Source organism: Bison bison, unplaced genomic scaffold (genome assembly GCF_000754665.1).
Source record: "Bison bison bison isolate TAMUID 2011002044 unplaced genomic scaffold, Bison_UMD1.0 scf7180017864456, whole genome shotgun sequence".
NCBI lineage: Eukaryota > Metazoa > Chordata > Mammalia > Artiodactyla > Bovidae > Bison > Bison bison.
The window spans coordinates 9,278,713-9,294,851 of NW_011495018.1; the positions used below are offsets into that span (position 1 = coordinate 9,278,713).

General features: G+C 50.3%; 1 protein-coding gene across 1 annotated transcript in view; it reads right to left on the bottom strand.

Moving 5' to 3' along the window:
* The window catches only part of BTBD16 (BTB (POZ) domain containing 16), a 52,423-nt gene that overhangs the window by 20,347 nt on the left and 15,937 nt on the right, over positions 1–16,139 (bottom strand). The window contains exons 6-10 of the mRNA XM_010859221.1: positions 15,428–15,517; positions 14,050–14,164; positions 9,625–9,694; positions 8,545–8,675; positions 175–294 (exon numbers count right to left, since the gene is read on the bottom strand). Coding sequence (XP_010857523.1) covers positions 175–294; positions 8,545–8,675; positions 9,625–9,694; positions 14,050–14,164; positions 15,428–15,517 — 526 coding nt within the window. The remainder of the gene's footprint in view (positions 1–174; positions 295–8,544; positions 8,676–9,624; positions 9,695–14,049; positions 14,165–15,427; positions 15,518–16,139) is intronic.

The window sequence follows — 16,139 nt, forward strand, 5'->3', positions numbered from 1 at the left end:
GAAGCGACTTAGCAGCAGCAGTGGTGCAAAGTTATCCCATGATCTTAGATCCCATAAGAAAACCGCCCTCTGAATGATACTATGAAAAACAGTATCACTAACGCTTCCTCCATGGTATTAGGAGCAAAGAAACAGTGTGTGCACAATTCGTCAATCAACACTAAGTTACGTTACCTGCTAAAAAACATCAACACGGTTTGGTACATTGGAAACGTCTGAGTTTTGTTGTTCAGCTGCAAGTAGACCCACAAAAGGAGCGTTTTCAGAAGGTGAAACTCACTAAAAGTAAACAACCTGGCCAAAACAAAAGATTGAGAAGTCAATTGAGGAGTAGCAAAAACCATGCTGTACGTATGAGAGTGAAAAGTTGAGAGTGAGTTCAGGAAGGAGGCGACGCCACCCTGAGTCTGTATGTGGACTCACAGACAGATACCAAGTCTCAGGTCACTCAGCTGGTAACTGGCACGGCTGGGACTTGATCTTCAGCCAACCTGAGCCTTCACCCACCTGCTGTGCACTGTAAAATCATGACCATCTCATTGAATGAGCTCCTAGTAGGAGGCGGTGTTCTCAAGGTGGTTCCATATGTCCTTTTATTAAATTCCACCCAGTAACCCTGCAAAGTTGGGATATATTTCTTACTTTTATAGATGTGGCTTCCCCGGTGGCTCAGACGGGAAAGAAACTTCCTGCAATGCAGGAGACCCAGGTTCAATCCCTGGGTCAGGAAGATCTCCTGGAGAAAGGCATGACAACTCACTCCAGTATTCCTGCCTGGAGAATTCCATGGACAGAGGAGCCTGGTGGACCCCAGTCCATGGGGTCGCAAAGAATTGGACATGACTGAATAACACTTTCACTTTCATACTTTATAGATATGGATATTATTAAGACTGACCCTGTTTATTTAAAAATTTAATGTTTTGTTCAGCATATTAATTTTCACTGTAAAATATGGCACTAAGATATACTTTATCTCAATGGCTGAAGGTTTTTGGTGTCCCTTAAGTATTGCACCCAAGGTGAATGCTTCATTGGTCATATTCCAATTCTGGGCCCAACTGGGGAATAACTTGTCCAGAGTCACACAGTTCTGAGGTCAGACCTGGGCAGGGGTCAGTTCTGCCCCAAGTTGGCTGTGGAATCTCTTGCAGGCTGCTTTCCGGCCCTGCAGCTGCAACTCGCTCATCTGTAATGTAGCAATTACAGCCACTGCTAAGAGGGTACAGTAAGTTCCCTACACACACAAAGCTCTTTCTGAGAGCGAGCTCAGAAGTCCAGTTTGTCCCTAAATCCAGCAAACTTTCGAGCCCTGGGTCAGGAAGATCCCCTGGAGAAGGGAATGGCAACCCACTCCAGTATTTTTGCCAAGAAAATTCCATGGGCAGAGGAGCCTAGCAGGCAGGCTACAGTCTATGGGGTCGGAAAGAGTCAGACACGACTGAGCGACTAACACTTTCACACTTTCCTACAAACTTAGCCTAGGTACCCAACTAACACAATTAGCTATTTACCACTTTTTTAATGCTTGTTTCCAGACATCCTAGACTTGAAGTAAAGATACTGTACCATATACAGTACAGTAAAGCACACAAAACCACAATTGCTTATAGAGGGTGCACACATGTGACAGTGTATGCCAGGCATGTGCACTATCTTATATGACTGGACATGAATGAATGCACGTACATCTTTGAAAGCTTGAAACTTGAAGCAGGTAGGAGACTGACTGTACTATGAAGGCTGTGTGGAGTGAGTTTGTATGATCTGTCACTGCTGTAATAAACTGCCACAAACCAAGAGGCTTAAAACAACACAAATTTGTTGTTGTTTGGTCACTAATTCATTTCTGACTCTGCGACCTCATGGACTGCAGCATGCTAGCCTCCCCTGTCCTTCAGCATCTCCTGGAGTTTGTTCAGATTCATGTCCACTGAGTCAGTCATGCTATCTAACCATCTCATCCTCTGCTGCCCCCTTCTCCTTTTGCCTTCAGTCTTTTGTTCCAGGATCCCTAAGTACAAAATGACCCTCAATGGGTTAAGATAAGGGTGTGGGCGTGGCCATGCTCCTTCCTGAGGTTCTGTGTGAAAATCATTTCTTTGCCTTTTCCAGCTCCTAGAGGCCACTGGCATGCCTTGGCTTGTGGCCCCTTCCTTCATCTTCCAGCCAGCAGCACAGCATCTTCAAATCTCCCTCTGGTTCTGACTCTTCCTCCTCCCTCTCCCACACTGAAGAGTCCGGTGATTCCATTAGGGGCACCTGGGAAATCCAGGGTAACCTCCCCATCTCAAGGTCATTCTAGTGCCACTTTAGTCTCATCTGCAAACTTGATTCCCCTTTGCTGTGCAACCCAACGTTTTCACAAGTTCCAGGGGTTGGGATGTCGACATCTTCGGGGGACCATTATTGAGCTGACTGGGCTTCCCTGGTGCCTCTGGGCTTCCCTGGTGGCTCAGATGGTAGAGAATTTGTCTGCAAGGCAGAAGACTAGGGTTTGATCCCTGGGTCAGGAAAATCATCTGAAGAACCCACTGGGTTCTTCACTGGCAACCCACTCTAGTATCCTTGCCTGGAAAATCCCATGGACAGAGGAGCCTGGCCAGGCTACGGTCCACAGGGCTGCAAAGAGTCAGACACAACTGAGTGCCTAACACACACACACAGACACACTGAGCTGACCACACATACAGCCTGCCTAGCACAGTTCCTGGACACAGCAATGGGCTCAGAGGACAGCAGCTCCAACTCCTAGGTGGTGGGGCTCGATCCTGGCTCCAGAGCCCACACTGTGCCTGCAGCAGCGCAAGGCATCTCAATAAGAAACAAGGCGGACTCCCTGGCAGTCCAGCGGTTAAGACTCTGCTCTTCCAGTGCAGGAGGTGTGGGTTTGATCCCTGGTTGGGGAACTAAGATCCCGTATGCCGCGCAGCACCAAAAAAAAAAAAAAGAGAGAGAGAGAGAATAAATCAAGAAATAAGGGATGAGGAGAAGAGGATGTTGCTGTCCATTAAGTCAGCTCTGTAAAGGATGCTTCCCAAACAGCTCCTCTCACAGCCTCTGATGACTTAGTTCTCCAAGGAGTCATTGCACCATTTCTTAAACCCATTGATATTTTCTGTCTCTGACCGTGGAGATGTACCCTGGCTTCAAAATGTATCACAGCCTCTTCACCCACCACTTCAGCGGTCATGATGGGTGCAAGCCAAGCTCAATCGTGACTCCAAGGGCAGCAGGAATGTCGCCTTCCCACCTCCCCCACTATTTCTGGATGCGGTAGGACGGTCTCTTTCCTATTCTTTGTTCTTAGGCACCTACAGATGCACCGGTTTTGACTGTGGGCGGACAGGACTGAATTTGTCACTGTCTGGGCAATAATGGAGAGGCAGGAGGGGAGGGCTCATAGAACCTCCTGGAACGAGGTTCCCAAAAAAGAACTCTGCCAGGACTCCAACCACTGCTGGGCTGGGGGGCTACGAGTCTTCTGTTGCAGAACCCACGCTTGAGGTCCCCACGCCCAGAAGGTTCTTTGAGATCTTACTAAAGAGGGGTTTACGACACAAGGGGAGTAATGAAGAGCCCCACGGATAAGGACCCTGGTTACAATTTTATGATGAAAGATAATTGTCGAAATAAAGGCCTCGGTTTTTAGTCCGAGTATCAGCTGCTGTTTAGTCACCGAGTTGTACCCAACTCTTTAGCGACCCCATGGACTGTAACCCAGCAGGTTCTACTGTCCATGGGATTTCCCAGGCAAGAATACTGAGGTGGGTTGCCGTTTCCTCCTCCAGGGGATCTTCCTGACCCAGGGATCAGACCTGTGTCTCCTGCACAGGCAGGCAGAGTCTTTACCACTGAGCCACCCGGGAAACCCAAGCATCAGCTGGGTTTGCACTAGGATGAAATCCAAGCATCACCCTAAAATATTAGTTCCTACAGGAAATCATCACACTGAGGACATTCAAACATTTTTTCATTTACCTAAGAGTTCTGATGATCTGAATCGAGATGGAACTCACAGAGATCCTAAACTTCCCTCCGGCACAGGCAAACATCTGCACTGCTCTACATGTGTTTTCAGGGGCTCTCAAGCGGCCACTGAGATGTAATGAGTGTAAGAATGCCTTTAACAAGACACTGTCCTCTATTTTTTGTGTGTGAGAAAACTATATATAAACAATAAATGTCTCCTTTTGAATACAAGCCCTAGAGAAAGCCATGTCCAAGTGAACAAGAAAATATGAATGAGGTTACCCATTGCAGCACTGACTGTCCTAGCAAGACAGGAAGCCAAACCAAACAAAAGACATTAGAAAGGGAATGAAAAAAATTGCTGTCTGTTCACCCACTGGAGCCCTGTACAATAACTAAAATTAAAAACACTGATTAAGTACATAAATATCAACATGGAGAGAACAAGTCACATGATGTTCGTGAATAGTAGCAGAATGTCACAATCTGAGAAATTTAAACCTTTGCAAAACCATACTGTGCATAATTTTCGCATGTACATATATGTAGCAAGCATGTAATCTCATGGGTTAGAGGCACACAAATTCACAACAGTGGCTTGGTTGACTTTAAGGAGGGGAGGAAGACAAGAGGAAAGATGAAGAATAAGGCTGTGAGGTGGAGGGAGGGCTGGGGAAGGTGACTTCTGCTTTGTTGGATGTTTTATTTCTTAATTTATGACAAAATTTTACCATGTGTTCATTTGAGGAGATGGATAATCCAACTGTATTTTGTATTATCTGCCTACCTTTGTAACTTTTTTTTATAACAAAAAAGATGACCATCCATATGTCTGGCCATCAATAAGGAATAAGAAGGTTTGGAGCAGAGCACATCAGTGGACTGATAATAACCATGGGTGTTGAGGCCACTCAGACCTGGCTTCAAATTTCAACTCTCATTTTGCATGAGGGGAGCAATCCCTTCCTGTGATCTCCATTCTGCAGGGGAAAACTACAAGGAACACCCTCCAAAGGGGCTGCTGTAAGAATGAGACCTGATTGCCCACTCAGAGTATTCCATACACCCCAGTGCTTCATAACTGGTAGGTGGTGGTGTTATCAGCCAGAGAAGCATTGTTGTTCAGTCGCTCAGTTGTGTCCAACTTCTTGCCACCCCATGAACTGCAGCACACCAGGCTGCCCTGTCCTTCACTATCTCCCGGAGCTTGCTCAAACTCATGTCCATTGAGTCGATGATGCCATCCAACCATCTCATCCTCTGTCCTCCCCTTCTCCTCCTGCCCTCAGCCTTTCCCAGCATTGGGGTCTTTGCTTATGAGTCAGGTTTTTGAATCAGGTGGCCAAAATATTGGAGCTTCAGCTTCAGCATCAGTCCTTCCAAATAGCTTTGGGAAATACTACATTTGAGAGGGAAGCCCATTGGTGCTGCAGATGCCGTAGAGGACGTGGCAGCTGTTCTCAGGGAATTCCTGAGCCCTCGGGACTCCTTGTATCATAGACAGGAAGTCAGGGAGGAAGACACGTTCCCCCTGGTTGCAGGGCAGCCTTCCGTGCAGCTAGAACTAGATAGATAACCGTCTGAATTCTCCACCCTCCTAAGTCGACACGGAGATTGGCTTCCAGAAAAACAGACCTTGGAATGAAGCTTCCGTAATATTAGAGTGAGTGAAACAGGGTCACTGAGTGATGACCTCTATGAAGAAAATTAACTGAAAACCAGAGGCCCAGGGGGTCAGGAAAACTGTATTTTACCGAAGGCCATTTACAAGATGGAAAGAAAACCCAAAGGAAGATGAGGTCAAAGGGACTTTGGGGAAGGTGAATAGCCTTGAAGTTGAAACATCTGCTGAGATGGACATTGTTTCCAACCCAAACACCATGACCACAAGCCGGGGATGGGTCACAGTCTGCGCTAAGTGGGGCCAAGAGACTCTCCATCCCTGACCCCGGGCTGGCCTTTCCACAGCTGCTCTGGGCCATGTGACTTCCCAGGACAGTCCAGATCTCACTGAGCTCTGGTTGTTGGGAAGCCTGGCTTCTGCTACACACAAGGAGACTGTGCAGCCATGAGGCTGGGAGCCTGGACCTTGGAGCCTGGAGCCCCGAGCTCAGGCCCTGCCTTTTATTACGCCTCCTATCTTAGGGACAATGATCATACCTACCGCATAGGGTTGTGGGGGTTAAAAGGGCCAGTGCACACAGCACAGCACACACCCAGAAGCGCTCGGTAAAAGTTAACTCGTCCAAAGGCCTCTTCTTAATTAGGTGTGGTCTGGGCGCCAAGCCCACCAGACACTCAGATGAGAAGCCCGAGCCAGGTAAATTTCTAACCATGTCCCCAGGCACTGGGTGTTAGCCTGGGCCCCTCTTTCTGACCCTCTGTTCCCCACCTCCCTCCTCCAGCTTTAAGGCAGGACATCAGCTTTAAAGATGACCAGCTTTAAGGACAGCAACCAGGTGGGGAGAGTTCACCTGGGAAGGTAAGAAGTGAGCACGAGGTCTGGTAGCTGAGAGTGTGATCCTTCCAGGGCACACTAGCTAATGATACGCCCGAGGTCATGCAGGCTCCCCTCGCTTCCACCTCTGCCCGGAGAGCCTGGCACCATCGGTGCTGACAGCCATCTCCTGGGGAGGGGCCAGAGGAGCAGGACCCAGTTTCCACATCAGTCATGTCTCCCCAAACCTGAGTCTAGACACTTGACACGTAATGTTCTTGACCTCTTTTCCTGCCCAGCCAGCGTTTTCTAGGGCCTGTGCCATTGCTACCATGCTGGCTGTGGTCAGACATTTTTTTCCCCTTTCTTGGTTAAATGCTACCAAGTGGGGGAGGGACAGCTCAGACTTTCCAAGGGAGGGACAGTGTTACGAAAAGTCTAAGGGCTGCCCTGTTTATCTTTTCTTCAAGGGTTGCACAACCTTTGCTCCATGGAGGGTGGAGAGCACACGCTTCTGGACAGGCCATGGACAGCAGGGAAAAATGGTGGGAGCCCACCCAGGGCCTGGGGATGCCATTAGGACCCGAGTTCCCAAGATTGTTATTTAATATGTGGTCCTAATCAGATCCTGTACTGGAGGAAAAAGGATGCTATGAAGGTTAGTGTTGAGTAAAAGACCTTAAGGTATTACATCAGTGTCAAATCTCCTCAAGTTGTTAACTGCTTTGTGATTATATTAGAAAAATTCTCTTTATTATGAAACGTTGAAGTATTCAAGGTTAAGGGAACATGATGTATGCAACTTGTCCTCAAAGGATTAAAAAATGTGTGCTAATAGGCACACACAGATGCAAATAATAAAGCAAACAGGTCAGAGACTGAACCAAACAGGGTAAAGGGTACTGAGAGAGCCTTTGCACTATTCTTGTTATCTAATTTGTTTGAAACTATTTTCAAGTAAAATATACTTTTAAACACTAATAAAAACTAAAGTGCCTTTGGCTTAGGAACTTCACTTCTAGGAATTCAATGTGGGAAAATAATCTGAGATGAAAATAAATATATATCGAAGAATGTCACCAAGGTGCTATTTATATCAGTGAAACATTGGAAATAACCTAATAGGCCAAGCATTGGCTGGCATCTAAGGCAAGCCTTGTGGTGGTCACGTGGATAAGACAGGAGCCGAACTGGCAGAGCTAAAGACCTTTGGGTTAGCGATTTGATTGGAAGTGGGGTTAAGAGCAGGCACAAGCCTGGGTTAGCTGGCCCTGCGCTGATCCGGGTGGGAGATGCGGAGGTTTGGCCTCTGGCTGGTGCCCACGTGGAGGCCCACAGAGATGGGGTGCTCTTGGGGGGAGGATGAAGTGGTGTCCAGAAGGACTCCCAAGGGCATGACAGTTGGTTGAGGAACACTGGGTAAGGGGTGCCATAAAGGACAAGGGCACCAAGCATCAGGGCTTAGCCTTAACTGTCAGAGAGGTCATACAGGCAGTGGAATGCCTGGGTCTAGAGCCGTTGAGGGGAGGGGCGAGGGCTGGAGACAGAAACTGATTTAGGCCTGAGAGCTTTTTTTCTTTTCCCCTTTTCCCAAGTTTCCAAATTTTCCATGATGCATGTGTCTTAATACTGACAGAACTTTAAAAATTATTTATGCAATCGCTTAATTCATTACCATGTGAGTGAGACAGACAGAATCTGCCTGCAAAGCAGGAGACCCAGGTTCCATCCCTGGGTGGGGAAGATCCCCTGGAGAAGGGAATGGCTACTCACTCCAGTATTCATGCTTGGAAAACCCCACGGACAGATGAGCCTGGCGGTCAATAGGGTCGCAAAGAGCTGGACACGACTGAGCGACTAACACTTTCACAGTGAAACAGCGGGCACCCAAAGGATCCTTACTCTGCTGAACAGCATCCTTCCCCCTGCCCGAGCACAGGACCCACGTTTTGGCCCCTCCAGAGGCCGGGCTGTCCAGGAGGCAGGGACGTTTGGGATGGAGGAGGCACTGCACACTGCGCATGTCCAGCAGCGGTGTGAGTTCGGCACTCCCCGCCCCATCCGTCTACCCTACCCATCCCCCCTCCCATCCCCACCTCCTACCCAGAGACTCCTTCCTGAGAGCCAGCTCTGACCTGGGGGACTTCAGCACTTTGTGGAGCAGCTCCTTTGGGATTTTCCGGAGGTGGATCTGTGTCCCCACCAGAGGGACCAAGTTCATCTCCATCCATTTCTCACAGGCAGTGGTGAGGGGCTCTTCCTTGTACTGAGAAGATAGGAAACGCCCATTGAAAAAGGAGTCTCTGGTACTTACCCTGGTGGTCCAATGGTTGCGAGTCTGCATTTCCACTGCAGAGGTGTGGGTTCGATTCGTGGCCGGGGAACTAAGATTCTACCCGCCGAGGGTGCAGGCAAAAAAAAAAAAAAAAAAATTAAGGTAGAAAGGAATCGCTGATATCTCAGCGCCCTCTGCTGGAATATGATGATCCAACAAGCGTGCTCTTAGAAGGGCCGTGCTGCAGCCCTGCTCAAACCTCTTCAAAACACATGCACTGATAACATTTTCTGAGTGTTTGCGATGCTCAAGGCGCTGCACTAGGTTGATTCAAATCCATCCTGCTACCCTATGAGGTTGGTTCATCATTATTCCTATTTCACCAATGGAAAATCTGAGGCTCCAACATTCCTGCTCTTGCCTGAGGTCATACAACTAGTTAAGTGGTCTGACCTAGTTAAGTGGGCTTGCATGCTGAAATGCAACTAGTTACATGGGCTTGTATGCCGAAATCTCTGGACTGACGTCTGTGACTGATCACGGAAGCTCCACCGGCCTTGGGTCTCACTTTTCTCCTCTGATAATGAGAGTTAGAATACAGCATTTATTGCCAACCCTGACGTACTGACTGGGCCCAAATGGGATGCATTTCCCTCAGTCCCACCAAGAATGTCCTGGAACGTTGTCTGCTGTTTTGATGAGAAAGGCTGTCCCTTTTCCCGCCCTCTTTCCCAATTAAAGCTTTTCTATTTGGGGGTGGGGGGTGTTAAAATATTCTTTTAAAGATAAAATGATTTTTTTTAATTGTTCACTTGGCAAAATAAAAGGTGGGCACAGTTAGGTTGGTGCCATCAGACAGATTTCTTGGCGCTGAAATCCCAGAGTCTGGGTGCTCTTGAGGGTCCCCAAGATGCTGTGTGCCCGCCCAGGTTGTTCTCACCTTGCAGCCAGCCAGGTAGAAGTTTTTGATGGTGCTCGGCGTGAGTCTGCTCATCATGACGGTCACACACCTGCAGAGACAGAACACTGTTCCTGGAAGCCCCGGGCTGCGTTCAGGGAAGTGAGAAGCCCCAGAGGTTTTACTCAACCCCATGCCGGCAACAGGGTCCTTTCATGCAAGGGAAAGCACCGTATTTTAAGATAGTGGACATAGGGTTGGAGGACAAGACCAGCAAGGCTTGTTGCAAAGAGCTCTGGGCTAAGGGAGGTGAGCTCTGAGATCAAATCTTTCCAAAGAAAACAGAGTAGCTTTGGCACCAAGGAGAAGTATTACTATTTAGAGATTAAGCCCCTAAAAGAGCCTTGCTGTTGTTGTTTGGTCGCTAAGTCGTGTCTGACTCTGCATCCCCATAGACTGTAGCCCACCAGCTCCTCTGACCATGGGATTTCCCAGGTAAGAATACTGGAGTGGGTTGCCATTTCCTTCTCCAGGGGATCTTCCCAACCAAGGGATCAAACCCTCGGCTCCTGTGTTGACAGATTTTTTACCACTGAGCCAAAGGGAAGTTGAAAAGCGCCTTGCTAGGTTTTAATTTTAGCCAGGATGACATTTGGTTGCCTTCCTGCTGAAGGCAAGTTTTTCCTGTACAGACCATTTGAGAGCTTCTTAGAGGGGCCTCCAGTCCTATTTCCTCTCTGTATGAGAGTAGACTGAAAAAGCAACTTTCTGATGAAAATCTCCATCCTTTTCACACCTAGGCCTCATTTACTTGTTGTTCAGTCAGTCGCTCAGTCATGTCTGACTCCTTTCAACCCTATGGACTGCAGCACGCCAGGCTTCCCTGTCCTTCAGTATCTCCCTGGAGTTTGCTCAAACTCATGTCCCTTGAGTCGACAATGCTATACAACCATCTCATCCTCTGTGGTCCCCTTCTCCTCCTACCCTCAATCACTCCCAGCATCGGGGTCTTTTCCAATGAGTCGACTCTTTGCATCAGGTGGCCAAAGTACTGGAGCTTGGTTCATTTATTTATCAAGGATCTGTTTACTGAGCACTTTCTGTGCGCCAGGCACCCTTCAAGGCACTTGGGTTACCAAGAACAAAGCCAGTGGGCCCAGCACACATTAACATACAGACAGGTGACCACATTATGACAGCTGTATCCCAAAGCCGATAACACAGAGAGGCTCTGGTCACTCTCCTCCCAAGCCTCAGGCTCTCCTCTGCTGGCAAAACCAGGTAGAACCTGCTCCTATGGCCTTCGAGGTCTGCATGACCTGCAGTCAGCCTAACTGCCCCACCCACCTTTCCCATCATCTTTCCACATCCCTCCCTGACTCTAGCCACATTGATTCTCAGTGACCAAGCAGTTCCAATTTCTATGCTCTCATCGGCAGGAAGCCCCCTCTCTCACACCCTTGACAGCTGGACTCCTCCCAGGCTCAGTTCAAGTACCACCTCCTCTTGGAAGTCTCCGTGGTTGCTACTCCCCACGTGTTCCCTTTGCTTTGATTGCCATGCCCTTGTTCAGCCTGGGGCTTCTGCCTCCTTGAAGCCAGAGACTGCCAGGCAGCAGCCCTCCCAGCATATATGCGTCCCAAGAGTCTCGTCTGCGGCAGCCTCTGTGGCAGGTTCTGGAAATACCTGCCATGTACAAGGCTCCTCCGCTCCTGGGGCTCCTGGGCTCGCCGTGAGCCGAGCTCACAGATCAGCGAGGGGAAACCAGCTGTGAGAGGGGCCATGCGGAAGGTTCAGGCCCCACCCCTCACCACGGGCGGTGTTCTTCAGGTGCTGGCTTTGCCAGGGGAGATGCGTGGGCGGAATTAGCTGGGTTTGAAGCTGGGACGCAGAAAACAGTGCTCCTCACACCTTCCCCCATGGTCCCCCTCCTCACCGTGAGCCTCCCTAGCTGGGCGGGCCTGGAATGGTCAGATTTCCCAGACCGGAGGACAGAGAGCAAGTTCTGGGGCCACCCAGGCCAGCTGCCTGCGAACTCAGAGAGGCCGGGGATCTCCACTTCCGGAAGGTCTAGCGGCATCAGGCAGTAACTCACAGATGGAGTTCAACTTTGCAAGGATGCAAGGAAATGTCCTTCCAGCCCTGTGAGCCTGGAGGGACCCAAGTGACTCTTCAGGAGGGTGTGTGTGTGTGTGTGTGCAGGCAACAACCAGTAACTATGATCCCAGTTGTGTCAAAGCAGTCACTGATGCAAATGATGTGTGCATCTAAGGAGCAGCGCCCTGTACAATCCACACACACACACACACACTTCATCCCCTGAAGATGGGTGGCCTCGAGGGTGGGTGATTCAGACAGTGGCCATCCAGCGGTTTTGCGCTGGCGGGGATCTCAGCCAAGATGACCTCTGAGAGCCCATCCAGCGCACCTGGGGTGGCAATGCTATCAGAGTGACCTGGGGGACTTCTGCTCACCCACATACACAGTCGTGTGCGTGCACACTGAGGCTCGCACTGCCACATCCCTGCCAGCTGCACCATCAGCCTCTCGAAGGCAGGCAACACCCACCCCAGCTGGGTGTCAGGCCCGCCTGGCTCTGAGCTAGGATTCCAGCCCCACCACAGTCATCTGCAGCACCTCGGGGAGGGCCCGTGAGCCCTAGGCGGGCCCAGATTTGCCCATCAGCGGAATGATAGTCTTGGCTCAGTATCCGGAGCCCTCCCTGCTTAGGCATTCAAGATAAGGCATGTGGAGGAGGAAAGAAAGGATGACCTGCCATTCCTGACTCTGCCCCAGATAAGCCAGAGTGAGGGCTCCAGAAGGACCATGGGGCTTCAAATCTGGCCCCCGGTACGGCAGCCAAGCCTCACAGACAGGAGGTGGCTGGAGGGAAGCTGGCCTTCCAGATTTGGGGTCAGAGATATCTCCCTGCACGGCACCAGTCACTGAGAAACACCTGTGTACAGAAGCTGTGATTTCATAGTGATGATACGTCACAAGGCTACGTTCAGCTAAAGTCACGTGACACACAATGGCCGGGGAGCGGGGATTCTCAGGAAAACCTGGACCAGGGTCAAGGTCAGACGCCTTGGTTCACCTCGAGACTCCATGACCTGTCCCTGCCTATGACAGCTAACCTCCCATCCCCCAGCCATCCACCAGTCTGGCCAGGCTGACATGCTGGAGTCCCTTGTCTGTGTGTCCTCTGCGGCCACAACCAGACCTCTGACCGCCTGCACCCCTGGGTTCAAGCGGCATCTGCATCACCAACGAGGCTTCAAGATGCTCCAGACTGAGGATCTGGCCAGAGTTATTTCAGGTGACCCCAGAAATGAGGCATTGACTCAAAAAAAAAAATCTGTGGGGTTGAATCTGGCGAGGTGAATTCTATTAAAAATGAGTTAGGTCCTTGGAAGAGATACTGCCCCTGCCTTTTACAGAGCTGCGGATGTCCTCTGTAGGCTAGGATGGGAAGTCCATTCATTCATTCCCTCAAATGAAGAAACGGAAGCTTAGGGTGGTGAAACAAACCAGGCAGAGCACCCCTGCCCTAAATCTCTTGTCTACTGAATTGCATCAGGAAGTAAGAAATCAAAGGGCGACAAGAAACCACCCCTGTGTTCAGGATGTGAGAGTAGTAAGCACACATCTGTGGAAAATCCCCAGAGAAGGGACAGAATATTCGAGAAAAATTAATCAATGCTTTTCCATTTGGTTCACTTACCTTTCATAAGCATTGATGGAGTGTAGGATTATTAGATGATACCAAAAAAAAAAAGTGTGAAGAGCCAACTCGTTGGAAAAGACCCTGATGCTGGGAAAGATTGAGGACAAAAGCAGGAAAAGGCAGCAGAGGATGAGATGGCTTCACTGACTCAATGGACATGGGTTTGAGCAAACCCCAGGAGATAGTGAAGGACAGGGTAGCCTGGCGTGCTGCAGTCCATGGGGTCACAAAGAGTCTGACCCAACTGAGTGGTTGAACAACAACAAAAAAAAGGTGGGGGAGGGAGTTCTAAGAAATGCTCCTCCAAACTGCAGGTACCAATTTTACTTGAAATTAATTTTATATAACACAGAATTTTCCATTTGAGAATCCCCCACCTTTCACACCACCCCACTTCACTCTTTCCCAATGTCTTGAAGACAGGTGGACAGGAGCTTCAGAGGGCAGGGACCCTGCCCATCAGGCGCCCACTGCCTCTCTGGTGTCCTGGAAAAGCCCATGAAGTCATTCTTAAAGGAACACACGCATGAAGGTGTGGTTCAATCAATGGCTGAGCCAAATCCATCTGGCCCAGGGCCACTGAGGCGAGGGGGAGTGGGAAGGGTCAGGACCACCGATGAGAGAGTGACGTCACCACCTCGTCTAAGCAAATCGGAACAGGAGGTGTTAGGGGGCAGGTTCTGGGGCCCCTGGAGCCCTCGGGGTCCTGGCTGCTCTACCAGGAGGCTGGGTGGCCTCACCTTTGAAACAGGCTGCCAAACTGGAGGATGTGAGCAGCGGCCAGCACGCCCAGCACGTCATCTAGGCATATCTTCACCTCCTGCATGTAGAGGTTCTTCAGGGCCGTGGCGAAGGCTGGGGAGGCAGCATCCGAGGGCCAGCCATCAGCCTGGGGGCTCTGCAGCCCCCTGTCCCCCACGTCCAGGCGTCCCCTGCCCTCCACCCTTCACCACCAGCGTGCTGGAAGAGTGTCCCGAGTTGGGGACGGGCAAGATGCAGCAGCCAGAAAGCACCCGCTCGGACCTGGGTGCAGACGCTGCCCAGGCTCCCAGCCCCCAAAGCAGTTGAGGATGAAGCTAAAGAAAACAGGGCTCTTATGAAAAATCTTGTGTGAGTCTGGGCCTTGGGGCTTCTGTCCTAACCTGGTGGGTCTGCGGCCTGGACAGGGAGGTGGTCACCGCCCAACATGTGTGCAAGGAGGCACGCTTTGTTTTCTTTGGACATACTTAACAGCAGGTTGTCCTCAGATTGTCTGACTCTCTGTGACCCCATGGACTGTAGCCTACCAGCCTCCTCCATCCATGGGACGTTCCAGGCAAGAGTACTGGAGTGGGTTGATTGTCATTTCCTTCTCCAGACGATCTTCCTGACCCAGGGATCAAACCCCGGTCTCCCACTTTGCAGTCAGACGCTTTACTGTCTGATCTATCAAGGAAGCCTTCCTCAAGTCTGGGGTCTTCAAAAAGGTTAAGGACCCCTGGGAAGAGCCAGGATAATGTGCTAGTCCCCAGTTAGGGGCAGACGGACCCAGCTTATTCCAAGTCCTGCCTGATCCCAAACAGTGCTGGAGTGCGTTCCGGGCACTCAGAGGACAACTAGCCCCATCGAGGCTGGACGATTTCCTGAGGGCACGAGACAGCAGGTTGTATTAACGCCTGTCAGCAGGTATTTCTAAGTGGCCAGGATGGGAGGGGGAGAGGCTGAGCCCAAGGAAGCCCTCTGGGCTGCTGGAAGGCAGCCGGAAGGGGCCCTGCGGGGAATGGCGGGGGCTGGGGGCTGCGGGGGCAGGGGGGCGATGCCCAGGGCAAGGATGGGCCTGAGAGCGCTGCCTGGGCGCTACGGCCCATAAGGGCTGTGACATCGTCCTTCCCGGGTCCATCTGGGAAGGCTGCTTCGGCCTCTTTACAAGGATGAGCACCTCTCTGTAGCACAATTCCCCATTCTTTCATTTCCCCAAGTTGGCCCCGCCTCCTGCCCCGCCTCCTGCGCCTCCGAGCTGTTTACTAAGGAGGCGCTGAGCACTGTGCGCCTCCAGTTTGTGGTGTTTCATTTGCTTTCAAACCTGAGAGGGCTGCTGTTCAACGACGTTCTCAGAATGCCAGGACAGGGGCACGTTACCTTCTCTCGTGACCAGAGGGTCATTGATCTTCAAGGAGAGGATCATCTTCTTCACGGGGCGCTGTTCTCGGCTCCTCCCAGGCTGCTGGGCTAGGGAGAGAAACGGGACCAGGGTGCACAGGTGTGACAGCCGCAGTGCAAGGCACAGTGTGAGGCTGCAGGACCGTGAGCACAACCTTGACCTTGGCGTGGATCACGCTGTGCTTTGCTTATCTTTATTTGCTTTTTTTTTTTTTTAGTGAATGTGTGGTTGAAATGATTATTTATTTTGAAATAGTTGAAGACTCGTAAGAAGTTGCAGTTTTCATTCCAATCCCAAAGAAAGGCAATGCCAAAGAATGCTCAAACTACCACACAATTGCACTCATCTCACATGCTAGTAAAGTAATGCTCAAAATTCTCCAAGCCACGCTTCAGCAATATGTGAACCGTGAACTTCCTGATGTTCAACCTGGTTTTAGAAAAGGCAGAGGAACCAGAGATCAAATTGCCAACATCCGCTGGATCATCGAAAAAGCAGGAGAGTTCCAGAAAACCTTCTATTTCTACTTTATTGACTGCCAAAGTCTTTGACTGTGTGGATCACAATAAACTGTGGAAAATTATGAAAGAGATGGGAATACCAGACCACCTGATCTGCCTGTTGAGAAATGTGTATGCAGGTCAGGAAGCAACAGTTAGAAATGGACATGGAACAACAGACTGGTTCCAA